The 25,345-nt window shown below is 45.8% G+C and overlaps 1 protein-coding gene across 5 annotated transcripts in view; it reads right to left on the bottom strand.

Moving 5' to 3' along the window:
- DNM1 (dynamin 1) overlaps positions 1-25,345 on the bottom strand; it is a 112,191-nt gene that overhangs the window by 49,600 nt on the left and 37,246 nt on the right. For 4 of the 5 annotated variants that reach the window (XM_050927095.1, XM_050927097.1, XM_050927099.1 and 1 more), the window contains exons 4-11: positions 23,596-23,799; positions 22,593-22,691; positions 20,279-20,439; positions 15,511-15,653; positions 15,296-15,431; positions 13,294-13,361; positions 12,015-12,153; positions 220-306 (exon numbers count right to left, since the gene is read on the bottom strand). In XM_050927095.1, coding sequence (XP_050783052.1) covers positions 220-306; positions 12,015-12,153; positions 13,294-13,361; positions 15,296-15,431; positions 15,511-15,653; positions 20,279-20,439; positions 22,593-22,691; positions 23,596-23,799 — 1,037 coding nt within the window. Of the gene's footprint in view, positions 1-219; positions 307-7,190; positions 7,330-12,014; positions 12,154-13,293; positions 13,362-15,295; positions 15,432-15,510; positions 15,654-20,278; positions 20,440-22,592; positions 22,692-23,595; positions 23,800-25,345 lie in introns of all 5 variants that reach the window. The other variant, XM_050927098.1, reaches the window with a different exon arrangement.

Below are 25,345 nucleotides of genomic sequence, written 5' to 3'. Positions count from 1 at the left end.
GGTGAGAGACAAGGGATGGGTGCTACTAACACAAAGGCAGGTAGCAGGAGCCACCATTGAGTTGCCTTATGGCTCTTCTGAGCCAGCACCTCCCTGAGCTTTGGGGGTGTTCCTCACCAGATCCCAACTTTACAGAAAAGGCCCATCTCTACCCTCATACTGTTCCCCTAAAGGCTCCCCCTCTGCCCCCCACCCTCAGACAAGCCCTGCAGGCCCTACCTGATCCTTGGTCCTGCCCTCTCGCTCACGAATGTGCGTAGTAACAATCCGATCCATCTCCTCCCGCAGGTGAGGGTACTGGCTGAGCTGCAGGAAAGAGAAAACACGTGCACGTGGGAAAGTGGGACATGATCTGGGGAATAACACTCCGCTCCTAACCATAACAGGGGTCCTAGAGGGGTAAAGGCACAGGAAAGCCAGAATTGCAGACAGATTTTCCCAAGTTCCTGTGGGGCCAAAGATCTCACTCACTGTGCTTTGAGCTTCTTCAGAGAACAGCCCTTCTCCTTAGCAGCAACCTCCCTATCCTGCAGGAGACCAGACTGCTGCCATCTCAATTTGTTCTACATAGCGAAGGGCCCATTCCCATCCCCAGATCTGAACATACCCAGTTTCAGGCATGTCTGAAATCCCAGTTTTATGGCTTAAGCCCATGGCTGGTTGTATCCCAATAAGCCAAACGACTAGTTCTCTGAAGAAGGTCAGCATCTCATTGGTAACGTAGGAAAGTGATGCTACAGCAGTATCTCTCTGGCTTTTGTCTACACTCTTTTTAAAACCTGCAGCAGCAAGTCTCAGAGCCCAGGTCTACAGACTTGAGCTTGTGCTATGGTACTAAAAACAGCACTGCAGATGTTGTGGCTTGGGCTCTTAAACTCCCTCCCTGGGCTTCAGAATCCGAGGGCCAGTCCGAGCCCAAACATCTACACAGCTGTTTTTAGTGCCTTTGAGCTAGCCCACTCTGCTATGGGCTCTAAAATGCAGGGTACTGTGTAGATATACCCCCTAACACTAAGGGGAGCATCTTGGGTGAACATGATTAAAGCAGGTCTCACATTAGCTGGGTCACTAGTGAACAGTGGCCTGCCCCAACGAGCAATGCCACAGGTGAAGATGGAGGGCATGGCCAACCTCTCAGGGAACCAGCCTTCTCTCAAGGAGAAAGCAGCAACCCTGGACTCTACAGGTGCTCCAGGTGTGTGGCTGTAACATTTTACTCCCCTTCTGCACTCCTTTTGCACTGTCGCAAGGGAGTGGAGAATCAGAGCCAGCATTTGTGTCACGGGTAAGCCCACTTTGCCACTGATCACTTGTTTCACACCGTGAGAAATGAATTCAGTTTGCAGCACACAAACAAAAGGGAGTGGAGAGGAACTGTCACCTGCAGTTGTTCAAGGAGGAGAATCCATAGAGACTGTGAACAGGAAACACGACAGTGCAAGCCAGGAAGCTGAACGAGGGCCCGTGGCAGCCCTCTGGCATTCAGGCAGCACTTCCTTTATAACAGAAAAGTGCCACAGTATTCTATAATAAGGGGACAGTGGTCCCAGTGAAATCAGTGAGAGTTTTACCATTGACTTCAGTGGGATTAGGCTTTTGTTCCTAAATGTCACATCCCACAGCGGTGCTACTGCAACATTTGGGCCAATCCCTGGAGATGGCAAGCATTTTGCTTTCTTTCTTAAAAAACAAAGTAAGCTCTTTGGGTCAGGAACTGTCTTTTTCATTTGATGTGTGTACAGCACCTAGCACAAGGGGCTCTGGTCCCTGATTAGCGCCTCTAGAAGCTATTGTAATAATCATAATAATAATTAGGCCCCTTTACTATCCAGTTAATCATTCTCTACTTAGCACTTAACCAGCATGAACCAGTCAATTCCTGCACAGTTCCTGAGAGGAACACGTGCCACTATCCCTCACTTTACTGAGGAATAGTGAGATAAAAGTTACTTGCCCAAGATCACACTGTAGGGCCCCAATCCTGCACTAACCTCAATAGGGCAGCACCCATGTAGTCCTCAGTGCAGGATCAAGGCCTAAATTAGCTGAAGTCTCAGCTCCAGGCCAGTTCACTCCTTTCTCTCCTCCCTCCCCAGAAAGTTGTTTTTTTTCTCCTTTTGTTTTATTATTTTGAAATATTTCAATTTTACCATTTAATGCCAACTGGAATTTTCTGACATCATCATTATTACCTCCTCCCACTATTTTGGGCTTCATTTTTGGCTATGTCTCTCATTTGACTTAGTAACTGCACTGTCTCAGTTCTGCTCATCTGAAGGGGGGGGGTGGTTTAAACCTGATTTAACTTTTGGATTCTTATAAACAAAGGACTATGACAATATGCTACAGGAATCAGCCCAGACCCTGCACAATCACCATTGGAAGCTAGAAGGTATAGGGTAACTGCTGTCAAGTACTGAGGTATTTGGGTCTGCTTCACCACTACATCACTCCAAGTTTATTGCACCACTGTCATGCCCTTGCAATCAATGCAGTTGCCCCGGCACATGGCTGGAGTAAGGGAGCAGTGGATCAGGCCCCTCTCTTAATAAAGGACTCTTCTGTTCTGATTGTCACTGGCTCCAGATTGATAGGAACAGGCTTTCCGCTCACACTGAAGGTGGCCCATGTGGAAATGGGCTCCCCTCATACCTTGAGAAGGGGCATATTAGGATTTCTCTTGGATCTTTATAGTTTAGGCTGCTTGTTGCTTTAGAGGGAGAGGCAGCACTTCCTGTTTTCTTCTGAGGTTGAGGGGGTGCTTCATGTCAAAGAATCAAAAACAGGAAGTTGGAAAATCTCTAAGCAAATCTCAGCTTCTTTGATTCAAGAACAAAAAAATAAACAAACACGAATAAAGGCAAGGCGAGGTGCAAAACAGTCTCAGTTTATTCAAATCAGGATCAACCAGCAAAGGTTACAAGCAAAAGAAACCAACAGCACCACATTCACAAGACGTCATGCAGGAGGCCTCACACCTCGGCATGCGTGGGAGAAGCAGGGGTGGGCAAGAAGGGGAACACTGGCCACGGGATGTCATGTCCACTGGGGAACATGCAGTGGAATGCAAGGGCTGGGGGTAATGCCAGCAGTGCAAGCAGCACCCAGAAATGCCATGACTCTGAAAGACAAGAGAGCAGGTGACCGTGCCAGGGGCTCTCAGCCGGTCTGGGATGGATTTCCACACTCAAGTGGGTTTTCACTTCTGCCCTAATTGCATTTTCCTCTCCAGTCATAATGTAAGCTCAGGACCTTCTCTTAAAACAGTCTAGCCCAGGGAAATCCTCATGACACAGCTGTAGGTCCCTGTCCTTTCTAACACTAAGAGTCCATCTCTTAGGCAGGAATCTTAAGAACTCTAACTGAAAGGATCCTGATTTGTAAGGCACCCTTTTGCATTCATAAGGTTCTGCTGTGCAGTTTGGACACAGAAAGTTCCTGCTTTTTTAAATCCACCAGAGGGGATGCTATATTCCTGGATCCACTGGCTCTGATACTCTGCCTCCCCACCAGCTGAATTTCATGCAGTCTCAGTTGCATAGGGTATTCTTGACTATCTGTTCAAAACTACTGCATGATGTTGCTGTGTGCTGTGAAAAACTCTCTCATTACACCCCAGAGTAGGCTGATTTCAGTGGGGGATGAAGAGATCCCTGGATGAGCAGTTTTAAAGCACTTTGAGATCATTCCAGATGGAATAAGAGATTATTATTAACAGCTCTAATAACTAAAGATCCGTAGAAAAGACAAAGCCATCTGTTCTTTGGCACCTTTGTGAATATGGCTTAGCCATGTGAAGAGAGACTAGCCATTGACTGCTATCAAAGAGACAGCCAAAGTTGGGATGGGGGAGCAATTAGCAGCAGTTCCTTACATGGCCTGATTCTGATTCTATTTACACCAGTGAAATCAGGTGTAGCTCCCTTCAAAATAGTTTTTCACAGCACACAGCAACATCATGCGGTAGTTTTGAACAGATAGTCAAGAATACTCTATGCAACTGAGGCTGCATGAAATTCAACTAGTAGGAAGACAAAATGTAGCTCCCCCAATGTCCCAGAAACTTGGCTTAACACTCCTCTTATGAAAAGCTTTGTGGGTCTTCAATAAACACAGAATCTCAATTGTATGTCTCATCCCAGAGGTAGCATAGGCTCCTAACACTCTGGTAGGAGGTTGGGTATTTTACCATGACAATTCCGGCAGCACCTAAACTTTTCTTGGAGGTCTCTCATCCAAATATTAACTAGCTCTAACCCTGCCCAGCCGGAGATCAAGCAAATGTGCAGCCCAAGATGTATGAATTAATGGACAAGTACTACACATCAATAAGTCCTCTACAAAGTTCACCTCCGCAGCGTTACATCATTAGAAAGTGTCACGTGTGCAGCCTACCCTACTGGTAAATCTGTCCTTCAGGCCCTCAGAATTTCCCATCTTGATTCTGCAACATCTGTCTCCATTGCCCCCTCCAATCCATACAACATGCTGCTGCTAAAGTCATCTTCCCTGCCAAACATCTTGATCATCTCTCTCTCTCTCTCTCTTTCTCTCTCTCTCTCACACACACACACACACACACACACTTGGAATTCTGTTCTCCCCTCTGTTCCCCCATCCAATTCAAGCTTCTTGCCACTGTTTTCAGAGTCCTGCATAGCTCTGCTCCCTATCCTTGTCAGGCCTTATTTTGTTCCACACCCTCTGCTCCGCTAATAGCGACAGCCTAGATGCTCTATTTATTAGCTTCTTGCACCATCATCTCTGTTGCTTCTTCCACATTGCCTCCTACGCATGGAAAACCCTTCCTGAACTCAGCCACAAAGCTCCTACCTTCCCAGCATTTAAATCCCCCTTAAAGACTCACTTCTGCCATGCTATGAAAAATCTAGTTGACATGTATATTAACTTAACTGCATTTTGCCAAGATGAGGGTTATCTCACCTAGATCACTCTATTTATATGATGTACCCCTCTCCCTAAACTCTATTTGAATGTATGTCTGTCCTCAGATTGTGTGCTCTTTCGGGAAGGGACTTTCTTGTCTGCTTGAAAAGCACCTCACACACTGAGGGCACTGTCACGAGCAATATCAATAAATCACTTTAATAACAGACACCCAATTCAAACCTGCCCCAAATCTGGATTTATAGGACAAAGACATTGGACAAACATCAACTCCTCGCCTTTGGTGGGATGAAGGGCTCAGATTTGAACCTGCCATTCCCGAGAGTCCAGGCATTTCCATCCTGATTCTGTAGATGTCTAAGCCAATTACACAGATGGAGGGAGCAACCTTGCACTGGCCAGGCAACAGAGCAAAGTTTTTTCCATCTCTAATTTTTAGAGACCAAATTCTGCAGTTCTTGCTCCAGCAAAGCTTCCATTGATTACAATGGGACCATCTCCAGATAAGGACTGTGAAAGGACTGCCAGATTCAGTCCAGCCCTATCTTACAGGGGATTTTCTCATCTTCCTCCCTCATCATCCCCTGGTGACAAGCTCTCTTCTGTCCCATCAGCTACATTTCCCTCTTGCCTCCGTTCCTATTTTCTGTCGCTCGGAGGCCTGGACATGGAAATGCACATCCTGACTGTACAACTCCATTATTTCATCTCCACCCTAGAAAATCTCTACCCTTCCTTTCCTCCTCTAGTGCCAAATCTGTCCATCCTACCATGACAAAATGAATTTCAAAATCTACAGAAGGTGGATGGGTAAGATCCCAGTCATCTGAGCAAGGTGTCCCACTGTAAGAAGTTAGTGTCCACTAACACTGAGTTTTTTCTTTTCCCTTCCTCTACACTGATTTCTCTCCCCTGAAGACACAACTCCAATCAGAGACAGAAAAACATCAATGGAAACAAACCAAAATCACTATAAGCAAACATGGGGGGAGGAAGGGGAAGGATGGAGGAGTGTCTCCCACACTGAGCTGGAAAACAGGAGGACTTAGAGAGAGAAATCCTTTGAGGTGGAGCAGCAGTGCTTGAGGGATGGCAACGACCAAAGTGCAGTAGCTGCCGAGATCAGCCCTGCTGAATACAACGAGGTCCCTTCATCTGCCAACCTCCAGCTCTTGGCATTCTGAGCTCTTAAATTTATATTGGATTCTCCCTTCTTTCCCACCTGTCTCTTTCTAATCCCTCCCCCCAAACCTGGAATTATATATATTGGCCAGTCCAGACCCTCGAATACAGAAAAGGGATTGTGGGTAATTTTTATAGAAGCTCCTAACTAGAACAAGAGATGCTGCCCCCTTTAACTCACTTGGCAGAGAAACTTGCCCAGTTGGGCTAGGGGGTGCAGGATTTTAGTCCTTCCTTGGCAAATTATTTTAGTTAGTCTACCTTTCTATTTAAAGAGGTGTGTGGCGCCCTCTACTGCACCGTACAGGCCTAGGAAACCAACCCACTTTCCACCAGACATATACTAGCGCATGTGTGATGGCCTCTACTTATTCAAATGGGTGGTCCCTTTTTCCACTTTGCTGCTCTTTAAGCTACTCTGGAATTTGCCTCCTTTCCTTTGCTTTGGGGCAGGGAAACGCAGCACAAGATTCATCCTTCTCTCTTTACTAGCATAATCTGTAGTTAAAGATCAACAGGAAGATGAGATGGAGAAGATATAGACCTCTGTCATCTGGATGGAGGCTGGGGTTATGCCCAATAATCCGGCAGAGGGGCCTGGATTCTTTTTATCTTTTAAGGCCTCTCTCTAACTTGTTTCTTGTTCTAAGATGTTTGGATTTCCAGAGAGGCAGCGACAAAGGGACACAGAAAGGTTTTCAATGTGCAATCAGGAAGAGTAGGAAGAGAGGCTTGCAAGGGGGTTTATTCTACACCGAGCTGCATGCCAAGGGGCTGGAGTGAGGAATGGGGGCTGGCTAGCAAACAAGCAGCTGTAGCCAGCTGACTTCTGAATTCACAGCAAAGAGATCCATCAGCTGGGGCCTGATCCCTCTCCCCTACTTTTCACACTGCTTGGATGCCTGTTGGCTGCTTCTTTCCATCAGATGCTTATTTATATAGTAGAACCTGACTTCCATGGCTGTTCTCCTTGTTCTCACCAGATTTGTTGTTGGTTCCCTGATGTGAGCCCAGGCCTTGAAGGGTGTGAGGAAAAAGTATGTGTGTGTGAGAGAGAGGAGTGGTGCTTTGCCCTTTCTTAATGTTGTTGGTTTCTTTACCTTTTCGCTACACTTTCTGATGGTGGATGTGAGCTCACTCACTACCATATCCACACACTTCAGACTCGGCTCCTTCAACTTCTGCACCTGCTTTTTCACTATGGCTTCAAAAGCGAGGTCAGGCGTGAAGAGACCCGTTCTGCACGGCGAGGGGCAGGGAGGGAAGAAGCAACAAGGAAGAAAGAAGAGCAAAGCAGACAGAGGCAGAGAGAGATTGAGAGGGAGAGAGAGAGAGAGGAAAAGAGAGAAGAGAAAAACACAAGGCAAAATGAGAAGTGAGATTTTGGTTCACTCCACAGATAAATCAAAGCAGGTGAGTATTTGCTGCAGGGCCCATGTGCTGCCAAGTATCAGGGGATTCTACAGATGCATGGAAATGGCACAGTGGGAAGGAACAGACAGAGTAGGTGAAACCATGAGCTACAGAGCCCAACAAAATGGATAGGTGGATGGATGCATCCAGGAATCCCTCTCTCAGAGCAAGCCTTCTCCACAGGCAATGAAGGCTGAACATACTGAGCCTCTCACTCTTTTCTTCACCTGAGTCAGTCTCATTTCCCTCTGCTATTCCATGGGTCTCTTCTCCTGCCTTTTTACCCACCAGCTTTATCCCTTTCTCTTTTTGCTTCCCATAAGTTCCCCCTAGTCCATTCCATCTAAAGCTGGACTGCATAGGGGTGGGGGCTGGGGGCAGTGGCACAAGTAGAATTTATTTCTTACTGGTACGCTGCACATAGGCAACTCATGGGAGGGACACAAAGGGGGAGGCACATGACCCTCCACATGACTCCTCCCTGCTTCACCCCCAGCCCTGGGCCCCCACACTCTCCCTACCCCTCCCCATCCCATGTTACTGGTGGGGGGGAGACGGACTCTGTCCTCCTGCTGTGCCAGATACAGACTTCTGAACTGCAGGGCTCTCTGGAACCACAGTGGCAAAAGGAGCAGAATGTGGGGCCGCAGGGCAGCCCCACACCAACAGCTCCTCCAGCACAGCTGTACCGCCCCCAGCCCCACCTCCAGCCCTGTCCACTGGCACGGCTGTACCACTCCCAGTCCCACTCTGCCCTCAGCCCTTCCACACAGCTGCGTCTCCTGTCTGGGGTCTGTATAGTCTCGACAGAGGACAGAGATGGGGCCGGGCTGGGAGCAGTACAGCTGCGCTGGAGGAGATGCTGGAGTGGGGCCGCCAGGCAGCCCCACATTCTGCTCCTGTGTCTTTCTGTTATGGCGTACCAGCCATAAATATCTTAATGGTGCAGTGTACTGAACTGTATGGCCCTACTTGAACCACTGGCTGGGGGAGGAGCTAGGTTAATTTTTGTCACTCAGGTTTCAGTTTTGCATAATCATGGGTGATATGGATTCAACTTCCTCACTCCAAGCTTCAGGGGTTCAGATAAACAGTTCCAGTTATGGCCTGTCTCTTTTCCCATTCCTCCTCTTTCCTGCTGTAGGGAAGGAAGTTGAGCCCTAACAATGAACCACATCCTGAGGCCAGTGAAATGTATCTAAGTAATTAGGAAGGTGGAATCTTCCTAGAGAGCTATCACAATTACCCCAAACAGCCCTCCTATTCCAGCCTATCTGAAGAAGATGATGTCAGGTTGATTGAGGTACAACTTTCAAGGTTGTAAAAATACCAAACATAAGATCAGTAGAAATGTTTCCACAATTATTTTTAAAAATTCCAGTGAATACAGTTTTCCTGTTCCAGTGTTTGCAATTCAGACATCACAACACTGAGGTAGTGCATGGGAACCAGAAAGTGACTAGAAATTAAAATGAAACTTGATCAGTCTGTTTCAACATCCCAGATGAGAGAAACACAGGGGTAAACAATCAGCAGGAAGAGTGCAGCACAAATTAGATTTTTAAAGTGTGACCGAGGTTAATCAAATTTGAGGGCTATTAATAACACACACAAGGAAATTTGTTTTTAATAACTCATCATCTTTAACCTGACAGTGCCCCCTTTAAAGCTTCATCAGCTGGACAAGTGGTCTTTGTGCTGCACTGTCCCACAATGGCAGGGGCTAGTAGTGCTAGCTATGGATTTCCTGTGTGTTTCAAGGGATATTGTCACAGGACATTTTTCCTATCCAAACATACTGCGACTAAACCAGGGGTGCCTGGAGCTTCTGACCAATCCTGAGCTAGATTCACAGTGAATGTAAATCAACAAAGCCCTATTGAAATCCACAGAGATTTGCAGATTTACAGCAGCTGAGAATCTGGCCCCTGGTTGCTAATATGGAAGTGCTGTCCAGAGGTACTTCAACCCCAAACATACATCAGTGCTCCATCTTGATCATAGCACCCTCTCCCATGTATTATGTCACTTACAGCTAATGTGAAAGGCTGCTCTGTTCATGTTGGGATGTGTAATTTCCATACTACTCATCTCCACCCAGGTGCATCTCAGAGTCTGGCAAGTTGCCAATTAAGCCCTTTTTTGGGTAAAGAGTGGGTGCCCTTAAAGATAAAATGGCCCCTGCATGTCTCAGAAAATATGTTCCAGGTCTCACTGCCTGTTCAGAGATTCAACCTGCCTGCTAAGTTCAATATAGCCCCTTTAGATGTTTCATACAATATCTGAGTCAGGCTCAGTGGATGGAGCCTGGAAAAGGGACCCTCACACAAAATGTGCCTTTAGCTACCTGAACATTTTAATAACAACATTTGTTTCTTTAAAGTAAACAATATTACGACTCATATTTGTGCGCGCACACACACAACATGAACTGCAGCCAAACTCAATCTCTAGCCTTTGAACCACTACGGGACCCAAGCCTGCTACACTAACAAGAAAACACTTTAAAAATTCTGATTCCCTCCATGCTCCCTTCTTAACTGAGACGATGGTCTGACCCAATACCTCCTGCTATAACTGACTCCCTCCACCAGCTAGATTTGTTCCTCTTTGTCCACCTCTTTCCAGCATTCCCTTTCTTTCCTATGTGTGTGTCACTCTGTGTACCACACCTGCCCTGTCTCCCTCACTCCATTAAAGGTGGCTGTGGAATACTAGTTCTCATCTTCTCTGTCCCATGGTCTCTTTCTGTCCTCCCTGATTTTTACATTTCCGTCTCTCTTGGGTACCATGTATCCTCGTGGAAGGAGGAATCTGTCCTTCATGTCTGTAATAGAGATAATTTCACTACTAGTGAAAATTTATTCCTCAAGGAAAAAGAAAGAGAAAAACAAGACCATGAAGGTGGATATAGAGAGAAATGGGAAGGGAAGAAAGAAAGACAGGGAAAAAGATTCATAGGAAGGAAGAGGGCAGGAGTGATAAAGACTTAGATGATGATTGATGGATAGTAAAACTAACCAAGGGAGCATTACGGGGATATGAAAAGTGGGCCCTTCAGATCCGGTTACTGGATCTGGGTACTTGGCAGCCCAAAGGTCTTTGCTTACCTGTCACCAGCACTAAGGGCAATTTTCTGGGTGCTCCCCACAGCTACATACCTCAACGGAAGACAGCAGGATAGGAAAAGGAAGCTCCTCCCAGCATTCTAAAAACCTGAGGAATCTGTCACTGTCTGTTCACTTTGCTCTCCCAGTCTGGACTGGGACAAAGCACATGTACGTGAGCCTGAGCACCTCTGCAGAGACCTCTAGCCCCAAGCAATGCAGTCTCTTGCAGAGCAAACCTGAGTCTCACCACTCACCCCTCCCTTTTTTTTCCCCTAAATTCAAGGTTTCAATCCCCCTTGGGAGCTTCCAGTAATGCCTTCACCCGGTTACCTGCTCCCGAATAGCCAGCAGTGATCCCGACATACCAAGAGTCTCCAGTGCCCACGCTATCACACTCTGGCTGAGATGCCCTTTCACCAGGACCTGGACCTGTCTGAAGAAGCAGGCCATGGCTGAGAGGAATGGCAGGCAGTCTCCCCATCTTTCTCACACTGCTTCTCAATATTAAATCTAAGCCCAAACTCAGGCATGAGAATCGCAATATTTGAAGGATGGACAGAATTACGACTGGCTCTCTCCCACATCCCCACTGAAGTCCACAACAGTCAATCAGAACCCAGAGAATGAAACCTCCAGGGCACCCCCATCACAGCAGGAGGAAGGGAAAGGCAGGAACTCAGGTGAGAGTGGACACCTCCACTTTCCTTCTTCTCAGCCATTTACTGCTCCTTCAAAACAAGATACAAACCAAGCCAATCAGAAACCATGCCAAATTCCACAAGCTTAGGAACATCTCCCCGTAGGGAAGCCCACAGCTTGATCATTCCACATTAGCAAAGCCTACTTCATCTTTGACTCTTGAGTCTCCATATTTGAGAGTTTATGTACCCTTTTGCTTGCGGATGGTCAATCAGGGGCCAGATTGGATGATACAAAGTCCCTAGAAGTTCCCAGGGGAAATCTATATCCCAGATTCTGACTTGAAAATTAAAATCAGAAATTAAATTTAAATCAGATATAAACCATCAGCCTCTAGAGGAAGAAATAACTTTGGCTGTTATAAAGAGTTAACGCTCATGTTAGAGAGCCAGTGGAGTGGGTTGTGTTTCTGGAGTGGGCATGTGGGGGGAGACCCCAATGTTCCAAAGACACCTCTAATAGAATGGTGTAGACGGCAGCAACCTACTCCTATCAGCTGTCTCATCTCTTTCTGATTGGCTGGTTGGCTGGAATGCCCCAGGCTAGTATCACTCAGGTCTAGTCATGCTGCTGAGGAGGTGGTTAGAAACATCAAGTTTCACTGCAGGCAGCTCCTTGCCCAGATCACAGTGCTGTGCTTCAGCCAGCGAGCAGATGGGCGGGCAGGTGTTAGCGTGTGAACTCCATGTTCCCTCCGGTTACCTTCTTGGTGCACTGTCTAACAGTATTGATTAACTCCGAAATGACCATGTCCACGCATTTCAGGCAAGGCTCTTTAATCTTCTTCACCTGCTTTTTCACAATGGTCTCAAAGGCCATGTCGGGCGTGAAAAGACCGGTTCTAAACACCCAGGGCGGGGGCAAGACAAGGCAGGAGGGGAGGTAGAGGGGGGCAAGGAGAATGTCACAGCATTACACACACATTTCAGAGCAGGCATTTGTATCACTGACACCCCCTCGTTGGGCTGGAGGAATCATAAAACCCACGAACAAAACCTCACTGAAATCAAAGGGAATGGAGGATGCTCAACACTTTACAAAAATGGTCTCTTAGGTGAAAATGACCAATACAGGGACCAACGCTAAGCTTATGCACCACCTCATCCTTTAAGGTGGGGGCCTTTAGGGTTTAATGCAGAGGGGTGAATATCATCCCTAGAGAGTTTAAAAAAACCCTTTCTTAATTATAATAAGGGAGCAATAAATACTAACAGTAATATTATTGCTCAAATGAGCCTGGCTAGATCAGATGGAATAAGCTGAAGGAGAAGAAAATCAACTTGTCAATATCTGATCACCTGCTTGCATTCTCCAGCATTTAATAGCAATTCTGAGGGGTGCTGGGCTCCCACAGTCCCTACTGACCATAGGGGGAATCGCAGTATCTCAGCAGCTCTCAGGTAAGGCTGTCTGTTATGCCTCATAAGCCACACATCATTAATCTTCTCTAAAACAAATGCAAAGATGTAAACTTTCCATTCATTTGGGACCCGGTCCTGCAAAGTACTGAGCACCCTCAGCTCCCATTGAAGTCACTGATGGTTGAGTGTGCTCAGCACCAGCTTGCAGGATCGAGTCCTGGTAGATCTGGGATAATAAATTAAAACAATACTATAAGAAATTAAAAAGGTGTATAGGGGGTGTTTAGCATCCCTTCCTATGTCACTTCCTCCTTCTCCCATGTGATGTCACTTCCTCTTTCTCATACTCAGCACAGGAGATGGAAGAAAAAGGCTGATCACCAAGGCAATTTTACCTTTGAAGCTCCTGCAGCTCTCACATGGAAACAGAAAGCAAACTGATTTTGATGAACTTTAGTACCTCCCAATACAAGGCTGTTCAGCTGTCAGTGGCCCAGGCAGGTGTTCCCTCCCGTCATCTGACCTACCGTACCTCTGAAGTCTTCTCAACTTGGTTTGGAAGGTCTAGAGATATTTACAGGGCTGTGCAGTCGTGGGCCTGCCTAATGCATGATACATGCCTGATACCATGGATGTTCTTGATGGCGTAGCTGATCTCTCGCCGGAGCTCCTTCTCGTCAAACTCCATCTGCACCAGAAGAAAAGATTGTGAGAAGGGGCCTGGCAACCCATACAGCAGAGCACCATGCAGATACAGAGGAGAGAGCCCCTGCCAGGTCATGACTCAGCCTTGCAAGATGGAGGTGTGAAGAAGGCCTGTTGGCTGGAACACAGGAATGGGAGTCAGGAAATCAGGCTTCTGTTGCCAGCACTCACATGCTGTGTGAACTTTGAAATCCCAGCTTAGGGCTTGACTGTCAGTGTATATCTACACCTAAGCTGGAGTTGTAACTGCCAGTTTGGGCAGATGTACATGTTAGCTCCAATTGAGCTAGTATGATAAAAATAGCAGTGTGGCCGTGGTGGCATGGGCAGTGGGTCAGACTAGCTGCCCAAGGACGTACCTAGGGTCTCAGCTGGGATTGTACTCGAGCAGCTAGCCTGTCCTGCTATCTGCGCTGCTGCAGCTACATTGCTATTTTTAGCATTTAGCTCAACTGATGTTCACACATGTCCATCTACCTGAATTGGAAAATATACCCCCAGTTCCAGTGGACGTACCCTCAGAAGTGCTGCCCAGTTCTCATTGACTATACAAATGTCCTTAGAAACAAAAGACAAAGGGAATGAGAAGCTAAAAATATAAAATTGTGTCTCAAATAAAATATTTTCCCTTGCAAGGTTTGCATATGATCTCAGCAGCTGTTTTTTCCAATATACACATATAAACTGGATTTCTTTCTCACATAGAAAAGTTATATCATCATCAAACACAATGCAGGCTCTTGTCTTTCACTGACAAGGCCTCAGCATCTCATTCAAATGGAAAGAATCAACATTTAAATACTACTACTAAGTGAAAATACAGGCAAGCCAATCCATAAGGGGAACAGATTGGCTCCTGCTTGATCTTCTGTTCTGAAAACCATCATGAAAAGCTATTTCGTTACCTTTTCCTTTGGAGCTTTTATACATTATATGCCAGATTCTCCCATAATGTGGAGCCTCTGTGTGTCTCTGCTAGTGCAATTTGGCCCCAGGTACCAATGCGTGCAGTCGCAGGAGGACACCACAAGAAGATCCTCTGGTGGTGCTAAATCAACAAAGAGGCTTTTACACCACCCACTTCTTTGTTGCTCATGTAGAAGTGAAGATGTAATGTGGTTGTAGCAAAGGAGGCATAGTTAGGATGTCCTTGCACCCCATTGATCCTTGTTTGTGTTTTCTACCCCTTAGGAGTGTTTAAGAGTCACCATAAGTTGGAGCAGCCTTAGTCTGGTATTAGCTTGGCACATCGGGACCAGCCCTGACCATAGCATCAATAGGATTAATGGAATGCAATTTTCAGCTCTCTCTGCATCTACCCCCAAACTACACTGTGTGCAGATCAGCCAGAGGCAAAGATCTGACTGTACCTTTCTCCATGGACATTCAGCTGATCAGAGACTCTTTGGTTTGAGGTAAACAAACTACAACTTCAGCATTTGGGATTCATGTAATCAGAACAGTTAAGGTAAAACCCTTTTACATAACCAGGAAGAAAAAGTGAGGGAGTTCCTATGCTCTGCTACCAGGGCAGGAACTGAGGAAGGGGCCATGTTCAGATACTGGGAAGGATGCTGAAGGAGATATCAGGCTCTGGCACGGGATGAGGGCTGAAGGAGAAGAGAAGCCAGGATTGAAGGTGAGAAAGAGAGAAAGGAAGCAAAGAACAGAGAGGACTGGTGAAGGAAAAAGACAACGGCAGGTGAGAAAGACAGGTGAAGAAGAGAAAGAAAGTGATGAAGGTAAAGACAAGGTCAAGGAAAGAAGAAATGAATTAAAGAGGAGACAACAGATGCAAAGCAGAAGAGATGAGAAATGAGCCAAGAAGATGACATCTGAGAAGGACAGGTGAAGAAATGACAGCAAGCGGAGAGAAAATAGGAAGGTAGGTGAGAAGGATAGGAGGGGGAATGGTACCTTCACCAGTTCAAAGGGGAACCGCTCATGGAAGATGCGGTTGATCCTAGCTCCTCCAGACAGCTCGTAGGTATCAATCTGGTCACCGGAGCCTTCAATACGTTTCTCAAAGTCCACAGCAAACTGCTGGACCATCCTAGGCAGAAAGAAAAATGAATGGGGGAGATTGCCAGGTACACTTCTCCTAGGAGGGACACACAGCAGGAGTCACTTACTGAAGCAGAGCTTTGGTCTTCCGGGCAGGATCATCAGGACGGAAGTTCTTGTACTCATCCACTTCTTTTTCAATGGAGAGAAGCTGGCTCTGGAGTTTGTTTCGCAGGCCTGGCAGGGTGTCTCGGATGTGATTGGTCAGTTGCTGCAAAAGTAGAAGGTTGAGAAATGGGTTTAAAAGCCTGTGAGTTGTGATTGAACAGGACTAGCTGACTCAGCAGAAGGGCAGCAACAAAGTGGGCTACTCCTCTGCGACAGGGGGGATCATTAGCCCTGTGTGCCAGAATAGGCTACTCCTATGAGCCACAGGGCATCAGTCTTGTGTGGCAGAGTGGGCCAGTCCCACTGACTGAACTAGGTTTTGACTGGGGAGAATGAATGAGATTATATCAAGGGGAAGCCATCATTGGACAGGTCATCTCTTCAGTATAAAGGAAAGAGCTAGGTTATGGATCTGTCTTTGGAAACTCCTCGGGCTTCTCTGCAATGCAGAAGAAGCAGAGAGACCAGGCAGAGCAGGGACAAAATCAGTACCTGAAATGTTTTAGACAAATTGGCCCTGCCAAGGTTCAAATATGCACGAAAGGTTGATGAATAGCACAGCAAGGCCTATTATGTGGACATAATGGGGTTGTCATGTTCCAAGAAGAAAAGGAGGTTGGTTTCTTTTGACAGTCCAGTGTCTATCTATTTAGGTACTTATGTGGCCCTCATCACCATACTATCTGAGAGCCTTGCAATGCCCCTATGAGGTAGAGATATTTGGCTTTTACAGACAGAGAACTGAGGCACAAGGTAGTTTTAGGATTAAGTCCTAAAGTCTTAGGCTGAGCAGAGACTTCAACTCAGGTCTCCTGAGTTGAACTGCAGTTTACCCAATCTCATACAGACAGGCAGCCATCAGACACAGAACTATATGAGCTAGGAGAAGTACATAGTAATAATATTCTATACTTCCCTAGCACCTTTCAACAAAGAATCCTAAAGCACTCACAAACATTGACTAACTGAGCCTCACAACTCCCCTCTGAAAGGGAAATAATTTGTGCCCGTTTTACAGATTTATTACTACTCTGGGCTAACGGCCAAGAAAAATTAAAATTGTTTATTTCCATAAACCAGCCAAACAAAGGGGACTTTATTTCCATTTTGGGGGTGGACTTGGGAACATATTTTACTGCAACTTCTTTAAGCTTATCCATAAACGTCTCAGACCTGCCAAATCGAACTCATCTGAGGACACCTAGTAAAGTGTCCCATTTAAGAGGACGAAGAGAGTTTGCTGTGCGAGTTTCAGCATCTTTAAAGCACTAAAACTTTAAACTTTTAAACTGTGGGCCCTGCTGGAGTCTGGACAGGCTCTGAACTTCTTGTTTTAGGCTTTGATCCTGTTAACATGACAGAGTTAGTCAAAAAAATTGATCAATTTTGAAATATTTTTTTAATTGGAAACAAAAATGTTCATAGAAAATTTCCAGGACTTTTTAATTTTCCAGTTTTTCAACCACAAAATCAGGTTTTCATTCAAAAATGGAAAATTTCTACAAAAATTTTTTAAAAATTGTTTTTGCTAAATATTTTGTGGAGAATGCTTACCATTTTCCGACCACATGTCTAACTTTGAAGCCAATGGGACTACAAACATGCTTCAAGCTGAACACATAGCAAACTGGTAGGATCAGGGCCTTGCTGTTTCCTTTACAATCTTGCCAATAAACAGATGCAAATGGCGGCCAGACCCAAGCACTGAACAGGAAATAGCCTGCACTGGCTCCCCCGGCCACAAGGCCCGCTGTTGCACCAGCCCGTGGGCAGGGAGACTGTTTCTCCTCCTCTCAATGCTCCCCCTGCCAGTGCCCAAGGTGGATCCTGTGGTGCTGAGGAGCGGGAGGAGGCAGCGGCTTCAGGGCCTTGTTGCCTGGGCTGGGAGAGGACAGAATGGGGGATGAGAGCCCAGGACTCCCTTTGAGGCCTGGCTCCTCATTCTGTCCCCCCTGGCCTGGCTCTGCTTGACCATGGCTCCTTCAATATGTACCCCCAGCCCAGACCCCACCCTGGCTCTCCTTGAGCCTCTGACCCCCAGCCTCTGTGCCCCCAGCTTAGTTCTCCTTGAGCCTCTGCCCCCAACCTGTGCCCCAGCCTAGTTCTCCTTGAGCCTCTGCCACCCGGCCTCTGTGCCCCCAGCTTAGTTTTCCTTGAGACTCTGCCCCCCAACCTGTGCCCCAGCCTAGTTCTCCTTGAGCCTCTTCCCCCCAGCCTCTGTGCCCCTAGCTTAGTTTTCCTTGAGACTCTGCCCCAGCCTAGTTCTCCTTGAGCCTCTGCCCTCCGGCCTCTGTGCCCCCAGCTTAGTTTTCCTTCAGACTCTGCCCCCCAACCTGTGCCCCAGCCTAGTTCTCCTTGAGCCTCTGCCCCCCGGCCTCTGTGCCCCCAGCTTAGTTTTCCTTGAGCCTCTGCCCCTCAGCCTGTGCCCCTAGCCTAGTTCTCCTTGAGTCTCTGCTTCCCCTCCCCCATTCTGTCCTTCCAACCTAACCTGCCTTAGCCCTTGCTCCTCATTCTATGCCCCTGGACTTTTCCCCCTGGGAGCCTCTGTTCCCCTGACTTGCAGCTCACCCTCCCATGTCTGAGTTGATCTCTCCACTCCTGGATAAACTCTGCACAGGAACCTCCTCCACCACGCCCTCACTGGAACATGCCAAGGTAAAGGCCTTTATCACTGTATCCCAGTATTCCTTTGACAGTAGCTCTCTATGATGTTCGGCTCTAGCACAAGGGAAGGGGGACCTGAGCCTATTTGCTTTGATCGAAATGGGGTGTGTGGTGAATGGTTTCAAAGCCATGGCTACAATGTCCTATGGTCAACTGGAATTTAAAAAAAACCTGACTAATCACAAGAATTTCCAGTTTTTGACAATCCTGTTTAAATAGTGTTCAGAGTAAATATCCAGAATTTGATTCAATTCCTTTAAAACAAATTGCATAGGGTTTTGTCTCCTCCTCTCCTCATGTATCTGAGGGGTCTTTCCAGCAAGGGAGAAGACGTGGATCTGAGAGCAACATTATCGGATTGCTAATGCATGAGATGGAAAGTACAACTGATCCCCAGCAAAACAGGGAAACTGATGACTAGGGCTGCGCATTTGTCACTGCAGTTTTATGAAAAAATCAGGGAGCAGCCATTGTAAATGTAGTAAAAGTCACAGGTTACTAAATTTACTGTGACTGCTCCCTGAGCTTTGATTAAAAATGCCCTCCTCCCCCTGCCTAGTGGCACTGACTACATGCAACTGCATGTTCCACGCAGGCACTGCAATACTAATCCTGCTTGGTGACTTGGGGCAGGTGGGACAGGACAAAACATGAATGGTGCTGCGACCTGGTGCTCCAGCTCCCAACGCTCTGAGCAGGGAGCTGGGTTCGAGACCACAGGATAGGAGCCATTGGGCTTGCTCTCCAAACCCCTTCCCACCCACCCCCAATCGTCTCCTGGCCCCCAGTGACCCACTGTTTGGGAAAATCATGGACAGGAAAAAAAAGACATAGACAAACAGAAAAATTATGGTATGCATGATGTTTTTCCACCCATGACAAACCTACAGCTCTACTGATAATATGCAATGTGTTTTTATCTATTTGTGTATCATAGGGTTTTATACTGCTACCCATCATTATACTATGAGTACCCAAATCAGTAGCAATAGCAAAGTCCATAGAAGACTTCATGGAGTCTCTGGCACTTTTCCCTTTTGGGTGTCAAAACACTGTTTGAGGGAGAGTTTGTAGTTTTGATTTTTTTTATCTTTAAGATTTTTATTAATTTCTCTCTCTCTATTTTTTGAGTTGGTAGGGCTTTAGAGGCAGAAGGGGGAGTCAATGCTGTCTCATTCTTATGGTGAAAAGGCTTTTTTTTTTAAAGATTTTTTCACAATTTCAAATATACCAATCAGACAAAATAGAGAAAAGTACATACTCTTTTGCTAACTTCTTTCAGTTCTACTGATCTTGGGTGTAATTGAACTATAGCAATTAAAAAATTGTCACACACATGCGATTTGCAAGTTGATGGTGGCCCATTAAATCTTAACGTATGAGGTTTTGGTTTTTATACTTTCCTCCATTGGATGTGTCCCAGGAGAAGGCAGCCCTCCAGCCATATAAGAGTCTTATCCAAATTAATTTATAAAACAATTTTCTGATAGGCATCATTTTTAATTGAACATCCAAATAATTTTAATTAATATTACAGGACTACAGGAAATGCAATGATATCTTGAAGCTAAAAAACCCACAAACATGATAGGCCAAGTTCTGCTCTCACTTACAGTGGTGTAAATCAGGAGGAATTCTACTGGTGTAAATCCAGACTAATGCTATTGACTTCAGTATACTTACTCTGGATTTATACCGATGTTACTGAGAGCAGAATTTGGCCTTTTGTGTTTAGTGCATGAACTTGATTTTCAGCCCAGAGGAAAGTGTTTCCTTATATCAGGGTATTAGAGTTAGGCACAGTTTAGTGGTCCTGTACTGACACACTCTCCTTTTGTGACCTTGGGCAAATCAGTTAGTTGTTCTATGCCTCAGTTTCAGAGCATTAAAACAGGGACAGTAATCATGTATCGATCCATTGTGAGTATTCATTAATTCACATTTGCCAAGTGCTCTAGGAGTGTTTAGTATTGTCATGATTTTCGAGTAACCCTGGGTGACAGCCCCATTTTGGTCTGTTCTCTGTCCTGGTGGTAGCCAGCTGCAGAGCCCAGCTGCCGTTACCTGGTTCAACACTTTCTGCAGGTAGGGAGTGCCCATGCGTTCAGCCATATGTCTGTAAGATGGGTGGGAGAGAAAGAACTTCCTCTCTGCAGCCAGTGCAGCCTGAATGTCTTTCTTGCCATCAATGTCCTTCTGACTTCTGTTAACCACACCAATGTAACCTACCAGTGAAAAGACCAAAAGTCAGATGGCAGCATGGAGGAAGCGCAGAAACATTGGACACAGCCAGGAGACAATCCAGGGTATGGAGAGCCTGCGATATGACACTAGGAGAGGAGGGCAAAGGGGAGTCTAAGTTTGAAAAGGGTGATTCTGCACTTGGACTCCTGGTAATGGAAGGAGGGGGAGACCACACTGGTAACTGGAACCATTAGAAACTAGTTGAAAATTTTAAACTGGAATTTCCACTAGGTTCTGATACCTGGGAAGGAAAAGAGAAGGCAGGTGGAGGCTGCAGTCACTACTGCTAACCAGCTAAGATTTGTGCATCTCCCATTATACTTATTTATTATCACGGCCCCTCCCCAATGCAATTATTTTTCTCATCCACCTGTTAGGCCTTGTCTTCTAAACTGTAATCTATTTGGGGCAGGAGCTGTCATTTATTTTATCTTTATATAGCACAGAGGTTGGCAACCTTTCAGAAGTGGTGTGCCAAATCTTCATTTATTCACTCTAATTTAAGGTTTTGCGTGCCAGTAATACATTTTAACATTTTTAGAAGGTCTTTTTCTATAAGGCTATAATATATAACTAAACTATTGTTGTATGTAAAGTAAATAAGGCTTTAAAAATGTTTAAGAAACTTCATTTAAAATGAAATTAAAATGCAGAGCCCCCCGGACTGGTGGCCAGAACCCGGGCAGTGTGAGTGCCACTGAAAACTAGCTCACACGCCGCCTTTGGCACCCGTGCCATAGGTTGCCTACCCCTGGTATAGCACCTACCCAATTGGATTGTGTCCTTTAGGGCAGTGGTTCTCAACCTTTCCGAACTACTGTACCCCTTTGAGGAGTCTGATTTGTCTTGTGTACCCCCAAGTTTCACCTCACTTAAAAACTACTTGCTTACAAAATTAAACAAAAATATAAACGTGTCACAGCCACACTATTACTGAAAAATTGTTTACTTTCTCATTTTTACCATATAAAATAAATTGATTGCAATATAAATATTGTACTTACATTTCAGTGTATGGTAATATAGAGCAGTATGAACAAGTTACTGTATGAAATTTTAGTTTGTACTGACTTCGCTAGTGCTTTTTATGTAGCTTATTGTAAATCTAGGCAAATATCTAGGTGAGTTGATGTACCCCCGGAAGACCTCTGCGTACCCCCAGGAGTAAACATATCCCTGGTTGAGAACAACTGCTTTAGGGCTACCACTGTATAAATAAGGCTTCTATTTTTATTGTTTATTAATTTAGTTTTTCAGGGTTTATTTTTAGCAACTTTTAAGTTTTATGCAGGTATCCAAAATAGAAGTGTTCTCTTTGTGTATATGGAAACGAGTAATGTCTATTATATACATTAGTATATCTACTACATACAGTAATATATACTGTAATGAGTAATCTCTCTATAATGTTCCCTAGTGTGCTTTAACATAGAACTCATTCAAACAGCACTATGTTAAAGTGCACTACGGAACCTTTAGTGCACACCAGCAAGGTCTACAAAGACCAATTAATGCACAGCATGTTAGTGTGCTTCAGAAGTCACACATTATTGCTTCCTGTAGACCAGCCCTTCAATACAAGAAACCATTTCCGGTGTTTTTCCAGTGGTGTTGGATAAACACCATTTTAATTCTTTTTATCAGGGGTGTTTTATCTGTGTTGACCAGTTATAATGAAAAATCAAAAGCCCTAAATATAAATGTAAAAGAAAAAGAGAGCCCAGATTCTGATATCTGGGAAGGAGGGGTGAGACCCAGGTTGCCATGTCTACAACTTTTCTTCCATAGAAAAAGATATAACACAGAGAACAGGATTCTGCTTTTGGGTTCTGGCTGCCAGGACTGCATACAGGTACAAAGACTCTTGGGAAGGGATTCCCTTCAGAGGAGCATGGCACATTTCCCCTTGCAAAGAGGTAGGGGAGGTTGGTTGTTCTCTCTTGGAACTGAGGGACCTCTTTTTCCAGCTTGGATCTGAGGGGCCCAATGATTTAACATCAGGTTTGGGGCAGATAGTCTATCAGAGAGGAGAACACTGTTGTGGCACAGGTTCTGGGGAATGTTGGAGGAAGGGCATGGGACCAGGGGGAAAGAAGGGAGGAGAATGAGGAGGAAATGAAAAGAGGATCCATACCTCTTCGAAGAGGAAGTAACTTGTTTTCTAGCACATCTCGTGCATCGGTTCCTTCATCCATGAGGTCCAGTTTAGTGATGACGCCAATGGTGCGTTGGCCTATGGGGACACAAGCAGACATGATTTAGCTTGAACCAGCAACAGTTCCTGTAAACAATTTGGGCAGAGGAAGCACTGCAAAGTACCTGACTGGGTTCCACAAGGGCTCTTGAACTCAGTGCATGGGACTTCCAGCACAGGGTTTGGGAGAGAGGGGACTGGAGCATACCAGTGTGGTGGGAGAGGAGAGAGGGGAGGCTGATTCTGAAATACCCCCATTCTGGGCTACAGCAGAGAGGGGGCTTAGTGAAGATGGCTCTACCTAACAGGCCTATTCCCTCTAGGGAGCAGTTGGGTGACTGAATGGTGGGAAGCCTTTTTCCTCACTGGAGGGAGAACCACTAACTTCTAGAACAGGGGTCAGCCTCAGCAACCTTCGGCACACGGCTCATCAGGGTAATCCGCTGGCATGCCGCGAGACATTATGTTTACGTTGACCATCTGCAACCACGGCCCCCCGCAGCTCCCAGTGACTGTGGTTCACTGTTCCCAGCCAATGGGAGCTGCAGGGGGGGCCATGCCTGCGGACGGTCAATGTAAACAAAATGTCTTGAGGCCCGCCAGAGGATTACCCTGATGGGCCACGTGCCGAAGCTTGCCGACCTCTGTTCTAGAACAACACCTCATGTGGAAGCAACCTCAACAGGATTTGACAGGGTACTGCCATAGGAGTCTGTGTGTTGAGCATGTCACTTCCTTGATGATTGGAGGGTGCGTGGGTTGAGAACACCACTGTCTCAGGGGGTTGTGTGAACTGGGCAAGAGCTATGTGTGTTGGGAAGACTGTTTCTTGAGCAGTGGAACATGTCATTGGCATACACCATTACTCATGTCTAGGGACAAGGGAGAACCAGATCTAGTGCCAGAAGTGCCATGCTAAAACAAAAACAGAGGCTGGATTTACCTTGGGGGTCAACCTCCTTTGCGATCTTGAGGGCATCAGAGTTGGCGAGATCAGAGTTGGCTGGGGATACAGCCAGGATGAGGCAGTTCTCTTTGGTGACAAATTGCATGATCATTTCCCGGATCTGGAACTCAATGTCAAGTGGCTGGTCCCCCACTGGGACTTTTGTCATCCCCGGTAGGTCCACAAGTGTCAGACTCAGGACTGACAAGGGAAAGGAGAAGAGTGAGGGTCCTAATAAGGGTAGCTTGTTCTGTTTATGAGAGGCATCTGTACATTTAAAAGTGGTTACCTACTACATGGATAGGCATGATAGATATATACATATAACTCAGCCAGCAGCACCCAGAGTCTCATGCAGCCCAGAAAAACGTAAAAAAAAAATACTTCCTTTTTGTTAGTGGTGAAAGCAGTGGACTGGGACTCAGGATTCTATAGGGTCTGTTCCCACCTCTGCCACTGGCCTGGTGTAACCTTGGGCAAGTCACTTCATCTCTTTCTACCTCAGTTTTCCCATTTATAAAATAGGGATGATGACACTGATATCCTTTGTAAAGTGCTGTGGGCTACTGATGATGAAAAGTGAATTATAAGGGCTAGGTATTATTATTAATAATAATCGTATTACTAGAGAACTAGTAGCTATTAGGTCTAGTAGTCAGATCAGGGGACTAGGAGCCAGAAGACTGGCCAATAGTCCTGTCTAGTGGTTAGAGTAGGGGAGTGGGACACAGGACTCCCGAGTTCTAGTCCTGTTTCTGCCACCGACTGTGTGACCCCAGGCAACTTATTTCTTACCTCAAAGCCTCAGTTCCCTATCTGTAAAATAGCGCTAATAACATTGACCAGCCTGTCTCAGTTGTTTTGCAGTTTAAGGAGCTTTGAGATCTCTGGAGGGAAGATGCCAGAAAGGGACAAGAGATTATCAATACAAATATTTTACTGTGTATTAATATCTGTTATGCAGCAACTTCTCAAAGGCTTTTATTTGCCACATCCTAGTCTCTTCAATCTCCTCCTGCCAAGGCATCTCAGTGTAAAGTGGGAGACCCTTCTTTTAGTATGGCTGATGTCTACACACCATGAAACATTCCTGCTCAAGTGCCAAACAGTGCACATATTACTAGAAACTTCAGGAGCATCTCCCCATCTTTGGTGCAGTAAAGAGGTGTTGGGGGAAGAAAGACAGAGATACAGTGAGAGTGGGCTGACTTTCGGTGAGCCATTCATTCCATCTCCATTTTGTATGGCAGTAAACAATGTTCATAGGCTCATTATATACAGGAATAGGGCCCATATTATATTATGCCATTGATTTTGGAGGGGGATTCTGCTTAAAAAAGACAATGGTGTGACATGATTCCAGATTTCCTATCAGCTTTTAAATCTGAACAACCACCTGAGCATCATTTGGAAGTCGCAATTCATTGCTGCAGGAGCAGTTAGTCAGGTAAGTGATGTTGACAAAAGCCAAGCACAAGATGATTAACCAACTATAGGGCCATATCCTGCAATCCTTACTCAGGCAAATGTCCAAATATCTATGACAGGTGTTTTGCCTGAATAAGGGCTATGGGACTGAGCCCGTTAAGATTAGGGGCAGAATGCAACAGGTAAGGAACTGGAGCACAAGCAACAAGAGACTCTGTCTTTAAATCAGTAATTCTCCAACCTTTTCCTTCTGTGGAGCACATGGAGAGACCTTCACCATCTCTATTCTGAACACCACACATCCCCTAATCACAGTCTG

The sequence above is a fragment of the Gopherus flavomarginatus genome, chromosome 17 (genome assembly GCF_025201925.1).
Source record: "Gopherus flavomarginatus isolate rGopFla2 chromosome 17, rGopFla2.mat.asm, whole genome shotgun sequence".
Taxonomy (NCBI): Eukaryota; Metazoa; Chordata; order Testudines; family Testudinidae; genus Gopherus; species Gopherus flavomarginatus.
The sequence above is the reverse complement of the archived record's forward strand: the minus strand, read 5'-3'. Positions and strand labels throughout refer to the sequence as shown.